Source organism: Miniopterus schreibersii (assembly GCF_964146895.1).
Source record: "Miniopterus schreibersii genome assembly, chromosome: 2".
Classification (NCBI taxonomy): domain Eukaryota; kingdom Metazoa; phylum Chordata; class Mammalia; order Chiroptera; family Miniopteridae; genus Miniopterus; species Miniopterus schreibersii.
In genome coordinates, this window is record NC_138102.1 from 163,127,498 (window position 1) to 163,153,079 (window position 25,582).

At 40.6% G+C, this 25,582-nt stretch overlaps 2 protein-coding genes across 4 annotated transcripts in view; one reads left to right on the forward strand and one right to left on the reverse strand.

Annotated features, from left to right (window-relative positions):
* Nucleotides 1-21,878, reverse strand: part of PDE6H (phosphodiesterase 6H) — a 57,212-nt gene extending 35,334 nt beyond the window's left edge. Inside the window, exons 1-2 of one of the 2 annotated variants that reach the window (XM_081128567.1) lie at nt 21,804-21,878; nt 19,333-19,433 (exon numbers count right to left, since the gene is read on the reverse strand). The gene's annotated coding sequence lies outside the window, so the exon portion shown is untranslated. Of the gene's footprint in view, nt 1-19,332; nt 19,434-21,384; nt 21,609-21,803 lie in introns of those variants that run through there. The other variant, XM_081128568.1, reaches the window with a different exon arrangement.
* On the forward strand, nt 491-15,157 carry ERP27 (endoplasmic reticulum protein 27; the record flags this gene model as incomplete). 2 transcript variants are annotated; one of them, XM_081128564.1, is made up of 7 exons in its annotated part: nt 491-685; nt 1,067-1,167; nt 2,793-2,939; nt 9,659-9,775; nt 13,272-13,397; nt 14,507-14,704; nt 15,110-15,157. In XM_081128564.1, the coding sequence occupies exons 1-7, from the start codon at nt 592-594 to the stop codon at nt 15,155-15,157; spliced, it is 831 nt and encodes a 276-aa protein (XP_080984690.1). In that variant the 5' UTR covers nt 491-591. The 2 variants fall into 2 exon arrangements, with proteins under 2 accessions (XP_080984690.1, XP_080984691.1); XM_081128565.1 differs by having other exon boundaries at nt 531-685; nt 2,793-2,930.
* Nucleotides 21,879-25,582: the final 3,704 nt, after the last annotated feature.

The following is a 25,582-nucleotide window of genomic DNA, read 5'->3' on the forward strand; positions in this document are numbered from 1 at the left end:
CATTATATGAAACTTCCTTTCCACCTTTGTTGCCTGGCAAAATTCTTTACTCGGGACTCTGCTTGGGCATCCCCTTGCCCAGAAAAATGGCCTTCGCAGAACCCCACCACTGTCCAAAATACCTTTAGTCTGTACTCTCAGAGCGCCTTATGAGTTCCTCTTTTTTTTTTTTTGTATATTATATATTTTGTATATTTGTATATATTTATATATTAATATTTATATATTTTTTCATTGTATATTTAAATGATCTGCTTATTTGTCCACTTCTCACATCAACAATCTAAGCTGGGAGAGGCTGGATCCAATCACAGTCATCTTTGTATCCCTAGTGCTTAGGTCAATACCTGGCATAGAATATTGTTTTCTTATTTAAATGAACTTACTTGACTTCCTTCTGGTTGGTTTTGTTCTGAGGCCCTGTCACTAAGCTCGGTCTTTTATCTCAGAAGTTGAAGGTCCCCCTAGAGCCAGCTGCGGAGTTCCCAAAGCTCTAACAGCACCACAGCCACTGAGCTGCAGAGTGGGCTGCCCCGAGTCAGTGTCCCACACACAAAGGCCAGGGGCTGGATCAGGGCTAGAAGAAGAGCAATGGAAGCGACACAGTCCAGATGCCTGTTTCTATTCTTTCTCTTCACGTGCAAGCTGCCCCCAGATGTTGCTGCAGAAATTCAAGAATCTCCAGGTAAAAAAAAAAAAAAGCCACTTGGGTGACGATAGGACAGAAGTGTTGTTAAGAGAAGGGAAGGAAACAAGGTAGTACTCTGAGCACTTTTCCTCCACACCTAGACAATTTCCAGGAAAGCTGGATACACACGTGTGTTGCCTGGTGGAAAAGAGAAGAGGGAAGTCTAGCTTTATCCTTTAGAGAGCGGCCATAAGGTGGGATCACCCTCCATATGTTGGCAAAAAAATAAAGCCTTGGCATAATAACTGCACCCCCAGAGCTGCTTGGCCTTAGTGTGAAGAGAAGCAGCGTAGAAGCCCTTATCATTCAGAGCTGCTTCTCCTTTGCTCAGCTCCCGATCACCTCCTCTCCTCTCTCATTGTCTCTCTCTTTGTCCAGATGGTCCCGGGGCTACCCAGGGACCCGTGCGGCTCACAGATGTCCCAGCTGCCATGGAATTCATTGCTGCTGCCGAGGTGGCTGTCATAGGCTTCTTCCAGGTTTGTCCAGATACCCGACTTGTTATTCCCCCAAAGAACCAGACATGCTCAGTCTCAAAGGAGCCACAAGCTGGCCAGACGATACTATATTAGAAGCCAAGGGGCTCGGAGTCTGCTTTCAGCTTTTTCATTCAAGAACTCTCCGTGCTTAGACATTTCTAGCCTCTGAATGACGTCTTTCTCGAAAGTTCTGAGGCTGCTGGCTGGGCCTACTCATCTATGGATGCTTTGTAACTTGCGTCAGTATCGGACTGCTAAGTCAGGGGCCAGAGTAAACCCAACTTCTACCATCCAGGCAATGCCTTAGTCAATAGTGACCGCCATCTAGCCTTACCAAATAGGGAGCCCCTCATTCTCCTCTCTCCTTTTTGCTCTGAATGTCGAAAAAGGGTGACATTTTATATATTGAAGGTATTAGCCTCCATCTTCCACACTGGCTGCCAACCTAATGAAAGCAGCCATAAATGAGAGAGCATCGTTCCGGCATTTTTATCTTTCTCTGGAGGTGACATCTGGTGTTTCTCACAACTGGTCAAGCCCCTTCTCTCTCATTGCAGACCTTGTTGTCATTTTCCATCCATTAATTCCAACTCATCACCACCCTGCCGGTTCTGTGTACACAGCTGGACAGAGCTGTGACGAGATGTGAGTTCGGGAGGAAAAGAGGGGAGCACATTTCTCAGTGATGAGACATCTGAGCTGTAGGCAAAAACAGCCGCCCTGGGAAAGGCAGGGAGGGGCACGAAAGTGGAACTGGAGGAGTGTGCAATGGCTTAAACAGCCACCAGATGCCGTCGTTTCATTGTGAGCAATTCCGTTTCAAGGAGCAGAATAAAAAAGGGGAAGCCTAGATTATCAACTGTTCACAGGCTCGAGTGAACTCCACAGGCCCTTTCAGATGAGCAGGGTACCAGCCCCTCTGCTGGCCCCCAGATGCAAGGCTAGCCATCTTCTTTTCTCTTTGCACATCCCCTTCAGCCCAGGGAGATGTCAGGAAAGAAGAAGTTCACTCCTGTTTACTACCTGGAGCTGCTGTGGGCAATGGTCCTGCAACAGCAGCAAAAACTATGTCAGCTTGCTATAAGACTGGACTCATTACTCAGAGTGGCTTCCCTGCCCCTCCTGCAGGCCTGGGATCCAGAGCTGGAGCAACGCATAAGCAGCATCTTTCATGGGCAATACCTCCAGCTTGCACACAGGAGAAGGACTATTCTGCCACATCCTGCACAAACCTTTGTTAAGAAGACTTCTGACTTTCCATTTTCATTTCTTTTTCTTTTTTTGATAACACTTTCTTATTTTTGCATTTCTTTTTGCTTCCACAAATTGTTCCTAAAACATTTGCCTTCTTGGGTACATCAGTGACAATGCTTCCCAATTTTGCAGGCCCCTGTGATTTTGAGGCCCCTCTCAACTACTAACAAATTGCAGGTTCTACGGTAAGGCCACAGAGGAGTCCCAGGCTTAGCCACAAATTTGTAGTAACCAATTAACTCACTCAGCTCAGACACTAAATCAAGTCTCTGATTTCCGGTATGAGTGAGCACATTTCAATTCCCTATTCTGTTTCCATGTCTCTCTCCTCTGCAGTAACTACTGTGGGGTTTTCTTTCCCCTGTTTTTAGGATTTAGAAATACCAGCAGTGTCTGTATTCCATGGGGTGGTGCAAAAATTCCAAGACGTGTCCTTTGGAGTGAGCACTGATTCTGAGGTCTTGGCGCACTACAATATCACTGAGAACACCATCTCCCTCTTTCGTCTGGTAAGTTGGGTGGGCAGCTCAAGCCTCTCCCAGGTTTTACTTACCTTAGGTTGTGAACTAACTCACAAACTTATGAGGCTAGAAAGAAATCTATGTCTTTAACACTAATGATGATGCCAGCGTCAGGGACAACAATGACAAGGATGACGCTTGACTCAAGCTTCCCAAACAGATGCTGTCATGAAATGGAAAGAGGTCTGGGCTGAAAATCAGGAAATGAAATGTGTTGCTGACCAGTCATGTGACTTAGGCAGGTCACTTAACATTTCTTAGCTCCAATTCTTTCATCTATCAAATAAAATGGTTTGACCATGTTATCTTTAAAATCAGTTTCAGCTCTAAAACATATATGTTTATATCTTTGGAAGTTCATGTACATTTGTAAACATGTATTAAACAGCTACTGTATGTCCTATGCAACATATTAATAATAAAAACACGCTAAGTATATTCTCTTCTTTCATAGAACTTAAAATACAGTAGAGATTGTAAATATAATATACAAGTATCTATCCTACAAAGAGCATCACTATGGATAAAGTATTATAAGGGTTCGAAGGATAAAAGCAGTGTAGGTATTCTGACAAAAAATAATACTAAAAAGACAACTGAACTGGGATTTAAAGGATAGATAAAATTTGGACAAGGTGGAAGAGAATTCATGGCCAAGGTGAGAACAAAAATGTAACTTGGGAAACAGTAATGAGACCAATTTATCTGGATCTCAGGGTACATGTTTTGGAGAAATGACTAAGACAGAGAAGCTTGATTGGAATCATATTTTGGAGAAATTTGAATCCCAGATTGACAGGTTTTCACTTAATTTGGTTGGCACAGAAAAGGCCCTACAGCCTTTAGATGGGGGAAGTAACGTAAACAGAAATGTAATTTAGCAACATTATTTTTGGCAGTTGGGTGGGATGGATTGCCAGGCAAAAGATAAGAGTGGAGAGAACTTTGGTTAGAATGGGAAAAATACATCATGTACTAAGGATCTGTAGTAGAGAGATCACAATAGAAAGTGAAGAAAAGGCAGGTCTTGCAAGGATTAGATATCAAAATGATGGAAAGGAGGCAAAGCTTAAAGTTAAAGTATCTAGGAATGGTGAAGGCCTACACAGAAATAGGGATTTCTGATGCTATGGTTAGTTGTTGAGCTTGTATTATGGGTAGATTATCAAGGTGAAGATAACTAGAGTCCACTGGAAATGAGAAATGGAGCAAAAGATAGCTTCAAGATTTCTGGATTGAATGTCCTTCCCCTTCTAGCCTCCACCCTACCTCTTTCACTTGTCATCCAAACCTCTCTTACATGTATTTTATATTCAGCATCTCCAACTTTCCTTAAGCCCTTAAATACACTGCTATCTAGTTTATACCCTGCACTCCATTAAAACTGCTTTCACCCAGGCCAGCATGTTTCCGTATTTCCAAATCCAATGAACACTCTTAGGTCTTACTGCACTGAATGTCCCTGGCATGTGTGACATGTTGACCACTTTTTTCTCTTTAATCTCTGTTTTCTTGACTTCTAGGAGCCCCCTTCTACTGGTCCTCTTCTTCTTTTCTTAACCCCCCTGAGACCTTCTCTAACTCCATCTACACTATGGCCTGACCCAAGTCTCTCCCCATCTAGGTTGTAGAATCCAGACCCGGTGAGGCACTACTTCAACCACAGAGCCAAAAAGAGTGCCTGCCACATATCAGGTGCTCATTAAGGGTTCGTTAAATAAATAAATATGTGAATGAGTCAGTTCATGAATGAATATGTAATCCTTAGGCAATATAATTCTTTCTCACATTTGACTATTACGTGCTTGCTGAGTATTTGGAATGTTTTCTCTCTAGCCTGGACCTCTATCATAAAGCAAATGCTTGCTGGTTGAACACCCTCATAAGCACTACAATCCTAACATGTTTGAAGCTGAATTCATTATCTGCACCTGCTGAATCATGTTCTTCCCTCTGAAACACTTTCTTATTGAATGGCTACGTTCATTCAGTCTCTGATTTTTTCCTAATTATGTCTCCTATCTTACTGAACCTATATTATTTTTCCCTCTTTCTACTTCCTTCTTCTTCTAGATTCTTAGCATCTTTGACACAGACACTTCCATAGCTTCTTAATTGACCTCCCTCTACTATTTCATATGTAACTTCTAGATTGGTATCACAATGATGAATTTAGAATGGAAATTTGACCATGGCACTCCCTTCTTAAAAAGTTTTTAATATTTCCCATTTCTTACAAGGTAAAAATCAAGATATTTAAACATAGAGTCTTTTATGACCTGGCCACTTGTTGCTTCTCTATTCCCTTTTCCAGCACATTCCCACCCTGGGCTTTACCCTCTCAACACCCAACTATACCCAGTATTGTGATACAATTCCATTGTTTCACACAGGTTATTCCTCTGCCTAGAATGCCACCGCCCCCAGGTGCCCCTTTTCCCTTAGCCTAACCCAGCTAACTCCTCACATTCCAGTGAGTCAGTTGGGCATCTGATCCTTCGGAAAGCCTTCCTGGAATCTCCAAATTGGCCTAACTATTCCTCCAGGTTTGCATACCTCTGTTTTCATTTGCCACTTTATAGGGTAGGTCATGTATTTCTGCGTCTGTCTCATCTCCCTCCAGCTCCACTATTCAAAGGCAACAACCATAACTTATTCATTTTTCTATTCCAAAGGTCTACCGCATGTCGCTAATACCCAGAAGACACTCAGAAAGTGTTTGAGGAACTAACTCTCCTCCAAAACTATGTCTGCAGGTACATGAGTAGTACCTTCAGCAGCCTTTTCCCCACCTGGACAAGAGTTGTAGGTTTGCATTTTCACCATTGTGAAAAAGGATTCAATCGAGCTCTTCTGTGAAAAGCTTTAGTAAGAAAGAGATGGCAGGTTAGGCTAATGCCTTTCACGTTACTGTTGAACCATTGGTAGTGACCCTTCAGTACAAAATTCTAACCAGCTACAGCTCCAGAAGTACTTTTTTCCTGGTTTGCTGTTTGTAGATCTTATGAGGGCCTGATTTTAAAGTCTTAGTGCTACCAAGATACACATGAGGGGAAGAAAAACAAGTGCTGTTGCTTCCAATGTCTCTACAGGCTTAATATCCTCTAGTGGGTGCATTAACTTTGCTTACAATTTATTGTTTATAAAGACCTGATGATGACTTACCAGAGCTGTTCACTCTTCTTTAGCATCTGTTTTTCATTTACCACTAGTGACAGACCTACTCTGAATGAACTCTTGGGACCTCTGTGGACAGGATTACTTTGTGCCATACCAAAAGCAAACATACTGGCTCTTACCCTACTCCATTTGTAGGTCTGGGAGAGGTTCAACTTCTGCCATGCCAGTTTTTAGATAAACATTTTTTTTCTCAGTTTACAGTTTCAAAGTTGAGTCCATATTTTAGTAGAATTATTATTCAGGGGTTTGGAATACTTTTTTAAATTATTTTTAAAGAGATTATCAGCCCAAACTATTCTTTACATGGGGAAGCGTGAACTTTGCAAATTTTCTGGTACCTTCTTTCATCTTAGATTTATACTTTTGTTTGTTTCAGTGCCTAACTTATTGTCGGCACTACGCTGGATGTTTTCCATTGTTCTACCATTTAATTCTCACAAGAATTAAGTGAAATAATTATTATTATACCTGCATTATCAATAAGGAAACTAAAGTTTCATAAGGTTCATTCAATTGTCCAAAGTCTCACAACTATGACACAAACACATCTGATTCACACTCAGTATTTCTCACTTCAATGCATGGCTTTTCTATGGACTACATTGACTTTTTAAAGCACTTATTCCTGAAGAAAACCCGTGTTTTTACTCCTAGATTCTGTCTACTCTCATGCCTCTCATTCTAAAGCCTGCTTTTTTAAAAACCACTTTCTCTTAAACCATTTCTCTATCCCACTGGCACTACTTATCAAACTCCAGGGTTATTTCTCAAGATTTAATCTAGACTTTGCATATTTTGTCAAGGAAATTTCAGAATTTAGACATATAGAATTTTCAACTGCAAGAACATATGTAGAGATAAACTAAAATATTGATAAGTGAAAACATAATAACACTATCATGGTTAACATGGCTGAATGCTTGAAATATTAGCACATAAAAATGAGAGACCAGCAAATGCTATCTGTATTCATGGAATGTATCACTTTGCAGAAACAATGAAAGCTGATTATATAAATATCATCAGGAGAAATGTGTATAAAATGGAACAATCATAAATCATGTATGACAGCCTGTCCGTGATGTATGGCAGCTTGTCTTGCGTGAGTGTGACTACAGGGAGACCCTCCACACCCTCCAACAGAACTCTCATTGTTGTCCTAACAGACACAGTCCTGGGTTGAACAAGCCATGAGCCTGTCCTAAAACAGAATTTCAGATATTATTTAAACATTTAACCTGCTTTGGGTTTTCTCAGTCACTTCTATTTTTAAAAATATATTAGCCTAACTTTTCTCCATTAGGATAGTAATGGAAATACAGTAGAGGCATTCTGCTATTCCCTTTACAGTTATTTGTTGGATACTTACGATAAGAAATGCACCTTGCCAGACCACCAGAAAGAACTAGTACATAAAAATAAAGTGATCATTAATACAAGAAGCAAGATATGTCAATTTATTAAATATTTTTCTAAAGTATATATTTATCCAATATAATGTAAGCTAAGCAACTTATAAAAATAAACCCAGGGACATGAGGGTATTTGTTTAACAAATAACTTCTCAGTGCTATACAAGATATTTAATACCATGACTATGGTGTAAACTAAGATGACTTTAATACATTTTATGAAAAACTGGGTGGTTAAATAGAGAAATGCATAGCAATTCAAAGGAATATTGCCAAAATGCTAATTAACAGAAAAGAATTATTAAATCTATTGGTATGATATAAGTAGTGTTTAAAACATAAAAGAATTCATTTCAGATGCTCTTGGGGTAACTCAAAATTATATTTTAAGGTGGAAATGTTTCTGCTTTACTGTTTCTGTTTCTCTTCTGGTGTCTCTTTACTTGGAGAGAAAAAATAATATGATATCTCCAGTAAAATTCTTTCCAAAAACTGGAAAAATACATAAAAAAAATTTTCTCAACTCTTAGTTCCAGGTTCAGAGTTTTCTTTCCAGAGCATTATGCAAATAATTTCCTTTACAGAAAGATTTCCTGTTCAAATGTTGTTTCCAAGACCCCAACACATGAGTGCGCCAGAATTTATTAGTTTAAGAAATAATAAAATAATCGGGCATGTTTCATTAAAAGAAATGCTACAAACTGGATTGACTCCAGGAGGGTGATTTTTATTGAAACTCTTTGCTTCTTAGAGAATGCTATCACTTAACATCTACCTCCAATATCCCTCATTCCTGAAGTCCAGAAACACCTAATGTAATTGGCGTTTCCTGTTTTCCCTGTTCTGGGAAATGTGAGGGACTGCCTGGAAAAAAACGCTAGAGGGAGGGGGCTCCCGGCTCAGAGCGCAGCCAAGTCAGCTGAAGTGCAAGCACCAGGTCTGCGAGTTCCTAGAAAAATAATCAGGAAGTATTTAGACATATTAAGTATTACAAAGTCCCTGATTGTGATAATAATGATGATTTTATGGCTGCAGATAGCAAACGCATAAGTATGAAAGAGATATGCCAGCTCAGGAACCAAGCCTTGAGCAGCAAAGATCTATACGCTTATTTTATTTCCCCTCACTCTTGTTGACTTGGGGAGCGGAATGGTAGTAGGGTGGCAAGGACTCCACCGAATGAGACTTTTTCTCTTGCTTTTCTATTTCTATCCCAAGCTTTCTACTCAGAACTTTGTGAATTTTAAAACAACTAAAATATCCTGAGGCTTTGATGAATTTTTTTCAAAATTCTTTTTTGAAATACAAACATTTTCTGTACCTCACCATTTATTTGACAAATTTGACTTGTGAAAACAGCTGTAAAATAAAGTGATTAAAAAACAGTTTTTAAAATGTTTTTGGACCTTTTTAGTTTAAATAAATAAAACAACAATTAAAAATAAAATATGAAGAAATTAGAAAAACAAGTTGCAAAGATAGGAAGGAAAAATCTCCTACACCCTTCATAAAATTAAATTAAGCCCAGCCAGGTGGCTCAGTGTTTGAGTGTCAACCTATGAACCAGGAGGTCACAGTTCCATTCAGGGTCAGGGCACATGCCCGGGGTTCAGGCTCGATCCCCAGCAGGGGGTGTGCAGGAGGCAGCCAATCAAAGCCTCTCTCTCATCACTGATGTTTCTACCCTTAACCCAAACCCTTCCTCTCTCTCTAAAAATCAATTAAAAACATATTTAAATAACCAACAGTTTAGAGAATAAATAAGAACAGAAATTTAAAAACATCTTGAACGGAATAAGATAATCTATATATAAAATGTATGGTGCACTTAGAGCCTCCTAAGGGAACTACCTCTTCCTGAAAGCATTTCTGCTCTTCCTCAGATGACACGTGGGCCTGTGACTCCCTTGTGATGACACTTGCTACATTCTGTGGAACATATCTGTTCAGTTTTATCTGACAGGACAGTGTGTTCTTAAACACTTAATAGGGAACATTTCCTATTTACTTTTCTGTTTTTGGAGCTGTAGTCAGTGCCTGTCATGTGGTAGATTGTCCGGAAACATTTGTCATATACGAATAAAGACAGAACAGTGACAATTTTATTATTTTTGTGTTACCCAGGTGGATAACGAACAACTGAATTTAGAGAGTGAAGACATTGAAAGCATTGATGACACCAAATTAAGCCGTTTCATTGAGATCAACAGTCTCCACTTCGTGACAGAGTACAACCCTGTGGTAAACAATGGTCCCTGAAGTCCCTGTGCAAGGGAGGGTACTTTCTTCACACCACAGATCTTTTCCTCCAGGGGTTTTGATCCTTTGACCAATAATAACTGCAATTAATTGAACACTTAGTCATTCATGCTGTCATCTTTACTACACCGTTAAGGCTGGGAGACTTATCCCTTTTCAACAACAAAAACAAAAAAACCAGAATCGGAAAAGTTAAATGACCTATCACATGACTAATAAGAAAGAGAACCATAATGCAAAGTGAAGGTGACTGATTCAAAAACCTCTGAGTTTTGCTGCCTGACAGTGTTCCCTGAAGACAACTCTGATCCTAGCAACACTCTAGACCACACCCCTCAAATGCGATCTATGCTGAAGGTCTATTTTTTTCCTAAAGCACCAGGAATCAATACTTTTGTAAAATGCAATAAAATAATTAATAGGCACACAAAAAAAACCGTAGAAAATAAAGCTTACTGATCACATATTTGGATGTCGCAGTTATGTAAAATTTCTATAAAAGTCTGTATGCACTTCTTCCCATTTTTTGTGCCTACCTCCTACTGGTCCAGTAATAGTTCCAGGTCTGGCACCACCTGCACATACCTAGACCCTCATGGTGGCTCAGCTTTCTTTCTAGGTTTGTCTTCTTTTAGTGTTGCATGCTGTATGTAGCCTGGGTAAAGGTGTTGGTCTACTGGTCCTGGTAATCTTCTGGCCTTTTAACACTCTGTAGCTTATAGAATTGCTTTACATGACCTGACTTTTATTTTCCATGACAGAGACCATAGAGCGATAAAGCATTAATTTATAGTGTTCTACATCAGCTCAGAATTGCTGTTCATTCTCTAATAACAGTATTTTACATGGATGTCATGATTTTTAGAAATGACAATGCCCTTTCCCACCATATTCTCATTTAATCCTCACATTGATTTTTTGAGGTTAAAATGCCCATTTTATAGAGGAGAACATTCAAGATCCAAGTGAATTATTCCAGATCACACAGTAAGTAGAAAGACATAATTAAGGGAAGAAAATTTAACTCATGATGCGTTAGTTCATATTGTCTATTTCCATTTTACAGTACAGGAAATGGGAGTTCAGGAAAGTAAAGCAATTTCCTCAAAGCCATATGACTAGCAATTTGAGCTTCAGAGACAGCTTTCTGCACTTGTCCCTGCTTTTTTCATGACTGGTCTGTCTGACTGAATCCTGTGGTTTTTCCATTGCCCTACACAGCCTTCAACAGAAAACACCCCTTTTCCTGTTGACTAAATTCCTGTCCACCTCTCACACCATGTTTGTCTCCGTGGAGTGGTGACTCCATTTCCACTTTTGCTAAGATTTCAAACACATGCACCCTGGGGGTGTTGGCAGCAATCATTGAAAAGATGTTTTTCTCCTAGACCATCGTCATTCTCACCATTGTGTCTATAGAGCTTCCAGAAGTGCATGTGGAACCAGAAAAATTGATTTTATGGTCCCTGAGTTGATGGTCTCAGGGTCCTGGAGTTGTGCTGGCTAAGGCAGGGGCAAAGACTGGCCTTCCTGAATTCTTATGTCTGGTTCATCTCTTATCTTAGAGATGAGTAACAGATTTTTTTTTTTTAAGTTTTGCTTTATAGTGAAGGCAAACCACATCAAAAAGAAATTAAATAAGAATTTCTTTAGAGGAGCAAGTTTAACTTTTATTGTAACTTCATTTCCCAAAAGTAGTACTTTTCTCATTTAGATACCCGCCCACACTACATGGCTATTTCTCAGCTGCTTCTGGTGCAGAGGTTTGCACTGGTAGCAACTGGGCAGAAACTCACAGCCATGTACCTGTCCTGCTGTGCACTTTTAACGCACATACTCAATCCTTGGCCTCAAGGCGAAAAATCAGGCTGTATCTATTAGGATTAAATGAATCACTTCTGATATGTCCAATCCCTTTTGCTAAGACAACAGTAACTTTTAGCTCCTTAGTTTGACTTCTCCACTCTTCCCAAGAAGAATCCTTCATGTCTGCTCTAGGAGGGTAGATGCATGTTCTAAATATAAGTAGCCGAATCTAATCAAACAGGAGACTATTATTTAACACCCAGTCTCCCAAATTTAAAATCTAAGAACTGGTTTAAACTATAGGGAGAAATTTTGGGGAAAGAACCCATTGGGCCCTCCTTGCCTATGTGTTAGCCAAGAGAGCCAGGGAATCTCTAGAGAGCAACGTGCAGCTTCCAGAAAGATCTCACCTGGTTACTCCCCTTCCCACCATCCTGGGACTCTGCCCAACGGTTTGTTAATCCCCATACTCTCTCTTCCTCTGTACGTGCTGGTTTTACAGCAATGCTTTCTGTATTTTAAAGGAAGATGTGGAAGGGAATGGGGTTTATTTTAAATAAAGACACTTGTCGCACTATTTCGGAAAAGTGAAATGAGGGGAGCAGTGCCCTGGTTTCACTCCCCACCCCTCTCCATCACTGACAGCTTCATGGGGAATCAGCAAAAAAGGGCCAACACCTCTGGTCTCCTGAAGAGCATATCGTATTACTGACCTCAGGCAGACTGGTTCAGCCACACTGAGGGATGGACTGGTTCAGATGGGGTTTTGTAATCAGCTGTGTATGATGCAGTACATCCTGATGGTTAAGAGCACAGACTATAGAGCCAGACAGCTTGGTATGAATCCCAGTCCACCATTTATATGACTTTGACAGAGTTTTTTTGCCTCAATTTTCTCATTTATAAAACTGGGACTTTGAGGATTAAATTCGTTGTTATACGTAGAAACCTGAAAACAATGCCCAGCAAATAGCAGGCACTCAAAGGTATGTACTATTAATATGTAGTCAAAGTAACTAATATATTACATGGTATATTTATTGTCTTATTGATGCATAACAGATTACCCCAAAATTTAGCAGCTTAAACCAGTAATACTTGATTACACACAGCTTCTATGGATCAACAATCTGGGAGCAGCTAGACTAGGTGCTTCTAATCTAGGCATTTTGTGAGGTTACAGTCACTGGTCAGGGAGGCAATGGCATCTGAAGGTGAGACTGGGGCTGGAAGATCTGCTTCCAAGATGGTGCAACCACATGACTGGCAAGTCAATGCTGGCTGTTAATAGGAGGCCTTAGTCCCTTGCTGTGTGAATCTCTCCAACACTGGGTCTGGCTTTCCCTAGAATGAGTGATATAAGAGAGAGCAAGGCAGAAACCATGATGTCTTTTATGACTTAACCTTGGAAGTCACACTCCATCGTTTCTGCAATATCCCACCTGCTACTCCACTCAGCCCTATTCAGTGTGGGAGGAAGGGAGCAACACAGTTGCATGAGAACCAGAGGGTGAGCCTCACTGACAGGCATCTTAGAGGCTAGTTACCATTTGTGTTGTGGGTGAACAGCTCTCATTTATGTTGCAGTCTACCTAGTTCCTGGGTTGCCACTAATGGGTTTTTTTTTCTCCCTCTCTCTTTCATTCTACTGTAATACATTTCAATTTGCCAGACTGTGATTGGCCTATTTAATAGCATGATTCAGATCCACCTTCTCCTGATGATGAACAAGGCCTCGCCAGAGTATGAAGAAAGCATGCACAGGTACCAGAAGGCAGCTAAGCTCTTCCAGGGGAAGGTAAGTCTGGTGTGGGAGACACCCTTTTGAAAACTCAGCACCAGGACAGTAGAAAAAGGGAGATGGGGCTAAGGAAGTGAGAAAAATAAGAGAAATTAGTATGGTTAAGAGATAAAGAACTGGGACATAATAAATCAATTACTCTGATTTAAAGTTAAAGATATTCTATTTTGTACTATTTAAGACCTGTATAATTATATCTTCCATTGGTGGTAAAGTCTATTGCTTTTTTCCTACATTGAGAAGTGAAAACAAAAACAGACTCAAAGATACTGAAAATAAAAATTACCTATTCGTTACAATTTTTTTCTCCTTGCCATAATTTCTTACAGCTTTAGACCTTAGGGCTTATTTCTCATATCAAACACCTATCACGTATGTGGTACCTAATGGACAATAAATATGTATTTCTTTCCCTTGCGTACTTTGTGCAGTTCTGCTTCATATCACTTAACAGAAAGCAACTTCAAGGTTACTGCCTTGAGCTAAATGACCTGTTCAATGATAAGAACTATCTGGTGGTTGTATCCATAACACTGTAAGTTTTCAGTGTTACTGAATAAAGATAATCCTCTAATCAAAATATTATAAAGAAGATTTCTACTTTGGGTAGAAGGTTTGATTTAATAATATAAAATAGTTAATATTTGTCAGGCAAAATTATAAATCGGAACATTTATATATGCCAAAAACTGTACTAGAAATACTAAATGCACCCTCTCATTTAATCTCCCACCAACAAAAGCTCGTTTTGCCCATAAGAGCACTGAGTCTCAGAGAGGCTGAGTAATATGCTCAGAGTCACACAGCTAAAAAGTACCAGAAGCAAAATTTAAAATTTATTCTCCACTTTTAACCATTAGGCTCTACTTAGTTAATCACTAAAATCTCTTCCAATTCTATGTTCTTAAAATTAAATCAACCTGATCAAAGGGATAAAATACCTAAGCAATGCAAAGGAAGAACAAATTTACTCTGATTCAATTGAGTTTTAAATTGTGTGGCACAAACCATAAGTTCAATCGGAGTAAACTGCGACAGTTACAGGGTGTCTCTTTCTCCCCAGGACCTCAGCTACATCTTTCTCTTTCAAACTTCTCCAACTGCAGATTCTTTTTATTCTGGTGGACAGTGGTATGCATGGAAATGAGAAGGTGATATCATTTTTCAAACTAAAGAAGTCTGAACTGCCTGCTTTGGCAATTTACCGGACTCTAGATGAGGAGTGGGATACACTGCCCGTGGCAGAACTTTCAGTAGAGCTCGTGCAGAACTTTTGTGATGGATTCCTAAATGGGAAAAGGCTGGTAAGTGTGAGACTACAGGGAAGGCAAGTTGAGTTTTCTTCCTCTCTATGTCTCTGTTATTCCTATTGAATAAAAACTGGGCTCCACTGGATTTAAGAGCAAAGGTATATGAGGACGTGGTAGATAGTTGGGATGCTTGTTAGGATATAGTCATGGGAACAGAACTACAAAAGCATTTTGAGAAAGGTCTTGCCTATTCAAAAGAGAGCTGAATTTTGGATTTCACCATTCTGTATACAATATCATTGGGAAACAAATCAAATTCTATATAAAGAGTTCATGAAACAAAAATTGCAGTTAGATTTAGGACTTCTAAGAATAACTAAATAGCTCAGTTTTCTAAACTTAGAGCTCAAAAACAAGAGTGGACTCCAAATCTAAATATCTTGTCATGGTGTTTTTCAGAGAGAAAATCATGAATCAGAAGAAAAGTCTCAAAAGGTGGAACTCTGATTTCTCCCTGATACTTCTGCATACCGCCAAGTGTCTACTTTATGCTGAAGAAAAAGGGGCAACTCAAAGACACTAAACAACAAAATCATCAGGCCCTAAATGCACACACACACACACACACACACACACACACACCCCTCCATTTTGTTCCTTAAAATCTCATTTATTCCCCTTGTCCTTTCTTTTAATTTGCCTATACTCTCTCACTACCCATCTAATTTTCTCTTATGCATTCATACCATGTAGGACCATATACTGTAGTAGCACTATGAAACCACTGGATAGAGGCTCTAAGAAAAATACTGTGATACCACTGTGAAGAAGAGACATGCGTCAAAGGAAATTGTTCCGATTTATCATTTAATGTCGAATTTGGAAATTGCACAAGACTTACACACAACACAGTTTCTTCTCTATTAGAGTTACCTAAGGGTTAAAACTCTACTTTCCTCATAAGCACATGTCCCCCTCTCTGATTTGTGGCCAAGAACAAAAGTATGGTTTTAAACACCTTTGTGGCATTATCTTTTTGCCAGAAGTCAAATGATGTTCTCAAGGTTCTGAACTCAGCAGAAACAGACCATGTAAAAACTCTATGCTTGCTTAGCGTTCCTAATTCCCCATGTAAATCAACAACCATGTAATAAATAAAAAGCAATAATGTTATAGGAAAAGACTGGCATCTCTTTGCAAACCTTTTGTAAATACCCAACTGCCCAAGTAATAGGTACCTCACCCTTCGGTGCCCACTGTTTAGTGTCAGTCTATGAGCCACTAATGTGTTATTGCTCACTCTGTGGGTGGGATGGGAGGTGGGTAGAGACCATCCTGAGTGAGGATTAGTATAAATGTGGCCAAATTGCTCAGAATCGAAACAGGTTGGAGAAGGGGTAGGAGGAGGGGGAACTTGACCTTGGGGCTGGCTAGTGCTGACTAAGCATGGATTATTGCAGGTGAGGTGTGCAATCCAGCCCATGTGGGAGGGAGAGCTCCGCCAAGTGTCTCTGGCTCACAGGCTGTTACTGTCAACACACAGATGCTCCATTGTTCCCAGGAGGCCCTTGGCTCAGAAGGAAAGTACCTAAGTGCTCAAGAGCTCAAAAACCACAGTATACACCTAAGGACTGGTCCAAGTGAGGAACAGAGAGTGAAAGACTTAGTTGTTCCTCTCAGCCTCTGAGCTGGGAGTCAGCAGCTGGCAAGGACATTGTGAAAGCAGCTGTGTTGGGCACGCCTCTCAGCAACATGAGACCAGGGGATTCTGAGGCCGGCAGGCCATCTAGTCTATCCACAGGGTTGCAGAAAACCACCCAAACAGTCTCTTGCTTGAGGCTGAAAAATACTCCAAGGGTAGGCACATCCCAGAAGCCTTCCTTTGATCCTGTAAACCAGAGCCCTTGACATGTACAGTCAGCAATTCTTCCTGATAGCCAGCTGAGGTCCCCCGGGCACACAAGCCTGTTTCTTCTTGCCCAGCGCTGTGGAAATTCTTAACGGCTGCCCCTCACCATCTCCAAAAAGCAACTTCAGCTCCCTGTCGGTTGCTCTTCAGCCCCTGGTCCAGTCAGTCTTCTCCTCATTCACAATCCAGCTCTTTCGTCAGTTTTTTTTTTATTTCCAAATCATTAGATTCACTTGATTATATTTCTCTCTCTCCTCTTTCTCACCTTTCTCTCTTTCTTGCTTAAAACAATGAAATTCTAAAACTGTTGTAGGAATTTGGTAAACGCTAACAAATAAATTTCCACAAACTATATTTGGTTCAATGTTGAGTTAATTTTTCAATTATTATTCTTGAAGTGTTCCCCCAACAACTGGTTAACACCGGCCCCATATGTTTTAACATCTTTATGTGATGGCCACTCATTAATAATTTAATTATATTTTTTGTATGCTTATTTTTATCTTTATGGTAGGGAATTTAAGTATTTCTTTTCAGTTCATGTTTCCAAAACTACAAGGTGTTTTTTTTTCCCTGTCTTCTTTATAGCCAATCTTGTTCTTCGTAGCTCTGGGGACTCATGACCAAAGAATGAAAATTCTTCAAAAAGAAAATTTATGAAGGTTCTAATTAATTCACTAAAGGTCAGACTTAGTATTATAAACTTCTGTAATTTATAGATCTCTGGTTTTTGGTAATATCTTTTTAAAACTCTACATTCATCTCCCCAAGGCTGCATTATTGTTGAAATACCTCTGCTATTTTATTTTAATCTTTCTTTGATGATGTTTTTTCCAGTGCTTTTCAGAAAGAGTGGAAGGGAGACAGACAGACAGACAGACAGACAGAGAGAAAGATCAATGTGAGAGAGACATATAGATTGGTTGCCTCCCACACCCACCCTGACACTCTAACCACTGGATCAAACCAGCTAGGACTCAGCTATTCTTTTATTGTGGAATCATTTATTGGCCCTAGTTGGAAAGACTGCCATACTTTTCTTTCAAGTATGAAGGAAATGGTGAAGTTATGCAAGAAAACTTTGTAAAAGATATTGGAAGATTTGGAAGACTGTGATAAAAGGAAGGAGTGGGAACAGGGCATGAGTCAGAGGAATGCCAGGAAAGTCTGTGTTTGAGTCTCACCTCTTCTGTGTATGTTGCTCTGTGACCTTGAGAAAATCACTGTGTATCTTTGAACTTCAGTAATTGAGAATAATACAATAATTTATAAAAATTTTTGAGATCCCAGGGTGATAATACATATTAACAAAGTCTGTCATTACTTTTATTTTTTATTTAATACTACATTGCCTTCTCTGAGTATAAGTCATTTCTCCAATTTCAGAATTTATGGAAAGGAGAGGCTTTCTTCAGGATCGTAAAAGAATTAGCATGGGAGACCTCACACTTGAGATTAGAGAAGTATTTGAGATAATTGTTTCAAAAGGTAAGTTTTAGTATTATTCAGGTATGGTGAGGCCAGCAGGTCAGGAGGCAATTGCCGTTGAAAAGATAGTTTGTTACCGTTCCCAAGAAGGGGGAACATGTTATGCTGCGCAGGGACGCATGAGGTCAGGAGGCAGAAGGAGCAAAGAGAAAACACAGGCCTTTATCGTGGTTTCTGTAGAAAGAGTACACAGCAGGACTGAGGCAGGCTATACAGCAGGATTGACTGGTTTGAATCATTTGAGCAGGCTCTGGGGCTTAAGAGCTGTCCTGAGTTGTCTGGAAACTGGCCCTGTGGTGATTAGAGCAGGTAGATGATGGCCCAGAGTGAGAGAGCCCAGTGAGAGCTCAGTAGAGGAGGTGGTTGGAATACGGGCTGTGGGTTGGTTGATTTGTATGTGAAAGACACTCTAGCAGGTGAGTTGTTTACTCTGTCTAGGAACTGACTAGCTCTGGGAGGAACAATGTCTCCAGCATCAGCAAGCCCCAGATGTCAAAGCATCAGAAGCACATAGCTAATAGAGTACCAGCAACCACCTGTCATGGGATTCCTCTCCCAACTCACCTAGTTTGGCCATGCTACAAAGGAAGATATGCTGTTTTTATCAGGCCCCTGTTAATATATATGCACCTGGGGTGGGTGGAGGTAGGATGGGTGCCAAGTGTTGTATCGAGAGAACAATTTATTTATTCATGCCCTCATTCATTCATTTAATACTTACTAATCAATTACAAGTGTGCCAGGCAAAATAGTCTCCAAAGAGAGCAAAGTTGGTCTTGGATGACAAGCTATTACAGAGCAGGGAAGTTTCCATTGTAGGGACAATAGACAGCATGGGAGTCATCAGACTGATTCTGGGTCATGAACAGAGATCAGCAGGACAGGGAAAGCTGGGTAAGGAAGGCAGATGCTGAGGAGAGGGGTGGACAGACAGCCCACTGGTAGTGGGCTTAGGAGGCCCCAGAGTTGGGGAAGGGAAACCACAAAGGGAAAGGGTCTACCACAAAGGGCTAGAGGCTCGTCAGGAACCAACTTTATGTCACAACTGAGTTTGGAACCGGCCTTATTTATTTCACCTTCCTGAAAGTTTGTGGTTTTCTCAACAGAGAAAAATGAAACAGGAAATGGGATGTATCCAACCCACACTCCTAACTACAGTACTTCTACAGGGAGAAACCAAGAGAATAGAGCAAGAGGAAAGTTAAAAACTCCTTTTGAGTTTCAAACCTTTGAAGAAAAGGTACTCTAAAAAATCAAAGAAACAAATAAATTTTAAAAATCATACCTCTGTAAATGTGAAGAACTGTCACCTGCATTCAAACCATTCCTAAGGGAGGCCGGTGTATTATTCTTTCCTTTCCGTCCTGCAAGCAGGAGGCTTTGTTTCTGTGGATTTAACAGTGAAATATCTGAGTCACACTAGGAGTAGAAGTAATGGGGAGTGAAGTGTTAAGGGGTTAAGCTACTTGTATAGGTTATGAAGAGCTGTGTGGAATCCAGACTTCAATGTTTTATTTTCCAAAAAAAAAAATTGCTCTAAGTCTTAATAGCTAGATTCAATTTCTACATTAAGCCCTCTGGTCTCAAAATGGTAATGTGGTATTAGCTGAGGCTTAAGGAAGAAAAAAATAGAAGAGATTTGACATCATTTTAGCTCTGGTGAAGTAAGAGTTTTAAAATTAACAAACATGTTGTGAGAGGTCATGTTTCCCAGGGAGAAGACCCTGAGACTGAATTTCCTTGCAGGAAGTTTCATGGGGAGTACTCTTGGGACTTGTGGGGAAATGAAGAAAGTAGGATTAAGCAGGAGGAAAAGCTGAGTGATGTAGTCACAACAAGAGCTCAGGTTATCCCATGACGATATTGGGTGCTGAAATGTCCTTGCAGAGTTGTCCCAAACTGGAGAATGGAGGCCAGGGCTTTAGATGCTCACTTTGAACATTCAGTGGTACAGGCTGTACACTGGAAAGGTGCGTGATCACCTCAGCAAAGGGCAATCTCTGGGCTAGACATTGGTGAATGGGATTTGGCAAAGTACTGTCATCTGTCGACACACCCAGCAGCAGTGGTCTGAGTGTGTGTGTGCCCCCAAATGTCATATGCCAAATCCTAATGCCCAATATGATTGTATTAGGAGGCAGAGCCTTTGAGAGGTGATCAGGTCATGAGAGTGGCATCCTCATGGATAGGAATAGTGCCTTTATAAAAGACACCCCAGAGATATTCCCTCCCCTTCTACCATGTGAGTGAGGAGACAATGACAAGTCTGTAACCCAGAAGAGGCTCCTCCTCCTGACCATGCTGGCAACCTAATCTCAAACTTCCAGCCTACAGAACTGTGAGAAATGAATTTCTGTTGTATGTAAGCCACTCAGTCTGTGATATTTTTATAGCAGCCCAAACGTGTTTTCTTTCAGACTACCAAAATCACCATACCAATGCCATGCAGAAGAATGAGAAGTTCATTTTATCAAATACAATATGTAGCCCCTTTATTGAACTGGAGTTAATTCATAATAAGGATTAGAGCAGGTTTCCAAGGACAGTACTAAGTACTCATTCTCACAGTCGTTCACTCATTCATGCCTTCATCAAGCATTTATTGAGTACCTCTACCATGAGATAAAATGTATCAGGAAACAGAGCAGACCCCACAAAGCATAATGTTGACTTCACCCCCTCCCATCCTCAGTCATCTGGTTCCCCAGGGGGAAACAAATAAGAAGTTAACCAAAACTTTGAGGAATGGTATGCAAACTTGGGAGTTCCCTGAGTGAGATCTGAAATCAGTACCTGTACACAGAGGGTAAGAAGAGACCAAAAAAAAACCAAAAAAACACACCAAGATCTCTGCACCCACCCACCCCAATCTTAAAAGTTTACATAAAGGCCATAGCTAAGTTCAGTCCACGTATTCATTTCAGACATTCTCAACAACACCTTTCTCTCTCAAAGCTAGGTCTTTGAAACAGCTTCCACTACGGGAAATTGTGGGCAGCACGTACATTCCAAGGACAGGAGAGGGAGTAAGGAGCTCTAATTGCCCAGTTCCAGCTCTCAGGTCATGTCCTCTCAATGACCTCCTCCAACATGGTCTGAATTTCTGATGTACTGAGTAGATAGTCAAGTATTTTAATGATGATAATGGTGATGATGATGTGTGCTCAATAAAGAGAAAGCAAAGACTTGAATAGTAATTTGTGAGTAAAAACCAATGTTAGATTTAACTCCAAGTTCTGATCATAATGGTTATTTATACCAACTAAATTTCATGGACCCTATCATATTTTTTGTTAAATATCATCTCCTTTTATATCCAGAGTGAACAGTGCCTTACCTTCCTGTCTTCACTTCCTGCTGCTCCTCACTCCTGGTATAGTCACCTTTTGCTAATAATTCCCCACCCTGTGGTCCATCTTTATTACTTTCCTACCAACTCATGGCCTCTGTCTCTGCTTCTTCTTCCATCTGCACCTCTTCCTAGAGTGTTGCTCCAGGTCACTGCTTGGGGCAGAGGTGGAAGCAGGTTGAATTATATAGTATGAAGGCTGAGTGCAAAGGGAACATGGTCAGGGAAAGAATTATCTGAAGGGAAATGAACACATACTGAACAGTATATTGAGAGCTCTGGCCCTGACCTGCAATCTCTACTTTTCAATCCCGTGACCATGAGAATCTTCCTAGTTCCAAAGGGCACTTCACCACACTTTTACAAACATGTGAAAATGGGGCAGAATGAAAATGGGAAATACTTACTTGCGATTTAACTCGGACCTGCAGCCTCTCTTGGATTGACTCATCCTGTGTACTCCACGTGCTCTTTTCCCTTCACGCCACTAATGATATGCTGGGGCGGAGACGGGAAGGGGCTAGGTCAGTCAACAAGTGGAAATGTTAGGTGTTCGTGCAGGAATGTGGTTTGTGGTGAGGTATTTACATGATTGTGAAATGCAAGAATGGTAGTGGCCAATAATGTGATGTTGATTTGTAAAAGGTGAGGGCTAAAGGGCAGAGAATCATTGCTCTGCTGGGGCCAGCTGCTGTCTGAAAAAGTGGTAGCCAGTGAGTTTAAGGCTGAATACAATTATGGACGCCAGAGCAAGTGCTAAAATGGAGAGTTTCTAAGGACTAGTTTTAGAACTGTCATCCGTTTATGACCCTCTAGCTCTTCTTCCACCTTCTCATTTTCCAATTTTCCAAATTACAGAATACTCAAGTTTATCTGGGTTTCCTCAAGGAGAAAGTCACCATTTTCCAATCTGTGTGATTCTAATTACATCTTAGTACCTCAGCGCAGCCTTTTCCAAAAGGCTCAAGTCACGACACACAATTTCCACATCGTTCTCGAAATGCCTAGTTCTAAGCACAATTTTTGAGCTCCAAGTAGAGATAGAAATTTTAACAATAAACTCAAAGGACTTTGTTGCTAGATAACTGATGAATGAGTAAGGAAAGCTGTGATAACCATCAAGCAGGACCTTAAAAGGGATGCATTTGAAAGAGGACACTTGTTAGTTACAGTTCTTAGTCACCAAAAACAAAAGAGAACCTAACCACAGCAAAGGCTTTGTTGTTTTTGGAGCTAATGTTAATTTCTCATGCACCTCTCTACAAATTCTTGACCAGGGACATACCCCTTGAATAAACAGACACTCAAAAATCCATCAAGATAAAAGGGTTTTGTTGGTTTGTTTCTGTAGAGATCAAGCCTCTAAGATCTGAGCAAAGTGGTCACCGTTGTATGAAGGGAAAAACTCGAAGGGACTAGGAAATCTAAGAAAAAGTCACTGCTCCAAGCAGCTACTCCTTCCATTGGAGTTATTTCTCTGCTCAGCACATGAAAGACTGTCATAGGGTTTCATTTAGTTAAGACATCTTGTCTTTTATAAGGTCATAGTAAAATGACTGGACATTATAAGAGTCAGCCATGGAGTAGTGTTCATCACAAAAAGGCCGGGAAAGGCTCTGCCTCGTTAGGCCTGGAGAGTTAAATTTTAAAAAAATGGGCTCCAGAGAAGAAGTGACTCTTACGATTTTAAATGCCATACATCTCTTCAAAATTAACCAAAACAAATTAACTAGAAACATCTTTTGTAAAAATGAAGATAGAAGCATATGGACCTTCCAGTATTCATTTATTGTACAACTTCTCTAATTCATATTAACAGAAGGGAGAGGTGGGAAAGTGTGCCCTGCTGTTTGAAAAACTGAAGCAAGAGAGAGGATATTTGGGTTCAAATCTGGACTCCCCATTCAATTCATCACGTCATCTTGGGAACATCACTGTGTCTGATTTCCCTACATGTGAAACATGGAGTTCGCTTTAACTTTCTGTCTCCTCACAAGTATAGAGCAAGGATACAATGAGATGAGGAATGGAAAGCATTCTGAAATGTAAAAATACACATTGACTTTGGCCTCGACTCAGAAACTCCTATGAACGAGCACTCCACAAACACACAGGCACCCCTTGTCTAGATGCCAAAGCACCCAAAAGGCGGCCTGAGATGGCTAAGAAGGAAATGGGAGAAAACTGGGGAATCCTCAAACACAGAACCTAGCAATTAATAGAGTCGACCGTGAATTTATGCTTAAGTATATGTAAATTAAATCGTTCCCACATTATTCTCCCCAACCCAGAAGAGCCCAAACTGAACCTTCCCTTTGGTAGGTACAGCCGGGTAACTTAGCGGTATTTTGTTTACTCTAATGCTGTGACTGGAAGAGGGAAACATCTAACTTCTCTGAGTCTCAGTTCCCTCCACACAAAATAAGGTGATGGGAAAAATGACTGTAAGGGTTCATTGACTTTTGAATTTTGAAAATTGTAGGAAAAGGAGAGCAGACCTGATGAGCTGACAAGTTCATGTCCTGGGCCCCTGGCCAGACATTTTGCCTCCCCATTGTCTCCTCGTAGTGAAAATAGTTTTGGTTCAGTTAAGGCCAATGCAGCCTTAATCTACCACTTGTTTGTAAATCAGCCACTAGGCTCAATTCAAAAGCAGCTGATTCTATTCCTGTCTGATTTTCAATGCCAAACGCAACCCCCACTTTGTTTGGTTTTAATAAATTTATTCTGTTGTTGCGGACATTGTGTAAAATGGAAAAAAACAAGTCTAGACTGGTTGGAGTTCAGGAAGTTAGGGCAGGTTCTCTTTATTAAAAATAAACATCCTCCTCCTTATTTCCTGTCCACTCTTTTCTCACAAATCCGCTCCCCAAACCCTTGGAATCCAGGCTCCCACGTGTGGTTATTGCCCCAGATCCATGTTGAACACCTGACCCCTTTGTGAAAAATAAAGCCAAGAATACAAGGTGTTCTTAAAGGCAGCTAACGGTAACACGAGCTGAACATGACAAAAAAATAACTACCTGAACCCTCGTAATTTCTTTTACTTTCCTTTCATAAAAGCTGGCACATTAATCCCAGTGAATGAGACAGGTTTTTGTCTGGATCCTGCATTCCGTGACTTTTGGCATTCACTGCCCTTCTAGCTTAATTAAGGACGGTGACCCTTATCACTTCCTGTCCCAACAGGGTATTCAGATCCCTGACTAAATCCAGAATCGAATTTATTGTCAGCTCTCACCCTTAGACCTTTTAGGGTTTTCCTTTCCTATTGGGTTTGCCTCTTCCTTCCCTCCTCAGGGGATTTTGTGAAGTGCTGTTAGAATATAGGGGTGCCCGGCCAGCATGGCTCAGCGGTTGAGCATCGACCCATGATCCAGGAGATTGAAGTTCGATTCCCAGTCAGGGCACATGCCCGGGTTTCAGGCTTGATCCCCAGTGGGGAGAGTGCAGGAGGCAGCCGATCGATGACTCTCATCGATGTTTCTATCTCTCTCTCCCTTTCCCTTCCTCTCTCTGAAATCAATAAAGACATATATTATATATATAGGGGCTTATAATTAACGAAGTACACAAGTGACCTGAAAAAGGAACTCCATTAATAATGATTTCTGTTTCTTGAGCAAACCCGTGGAAGAGCCTGATAGAAGGCAATATAAGGCAGCGGTTAGGCACATGAGCGCTGGGGTGACACAGCCTGGTTCTACTACTTCATCACCGCGTGAACCCTCACAACTCCCCTACTTTCTCCTCTAAGAAACTGAATGTTACAATGCCCCCACCTCCATTCTCCCACCTCTACTGAAGGCCATACATATGAGCCACTGCTGGGCAAATTAACTTTTTGGAATTTAAACAGTTACCTAAAGAGCCTTTGGCAAATTGTAAGTATAGATTAGACCTGGTATTTACTGAGGGGAAATTTTACAGGGAGCTAGGAGGAAGGGTTGAACTAAACTCATTTTTAAATAAATGAGTGTTTATGAACTCACTGTTCTTTGTCTGTTAAGGAAACAGACAAAGAACAGTGAAGGCAAAAGAGAAAAAAAAAATAAAAAACAAAAAGGAGAAAAAAACTGGAGATTTTCTCAGATGAAATTAGGAAGCATAAAACGTTCCCCACCCCCCATTGGTGTCTGTGTAGACTGGCTCTGGAGACGGTCGCAGAAGCTCCAGGAGATGAGGG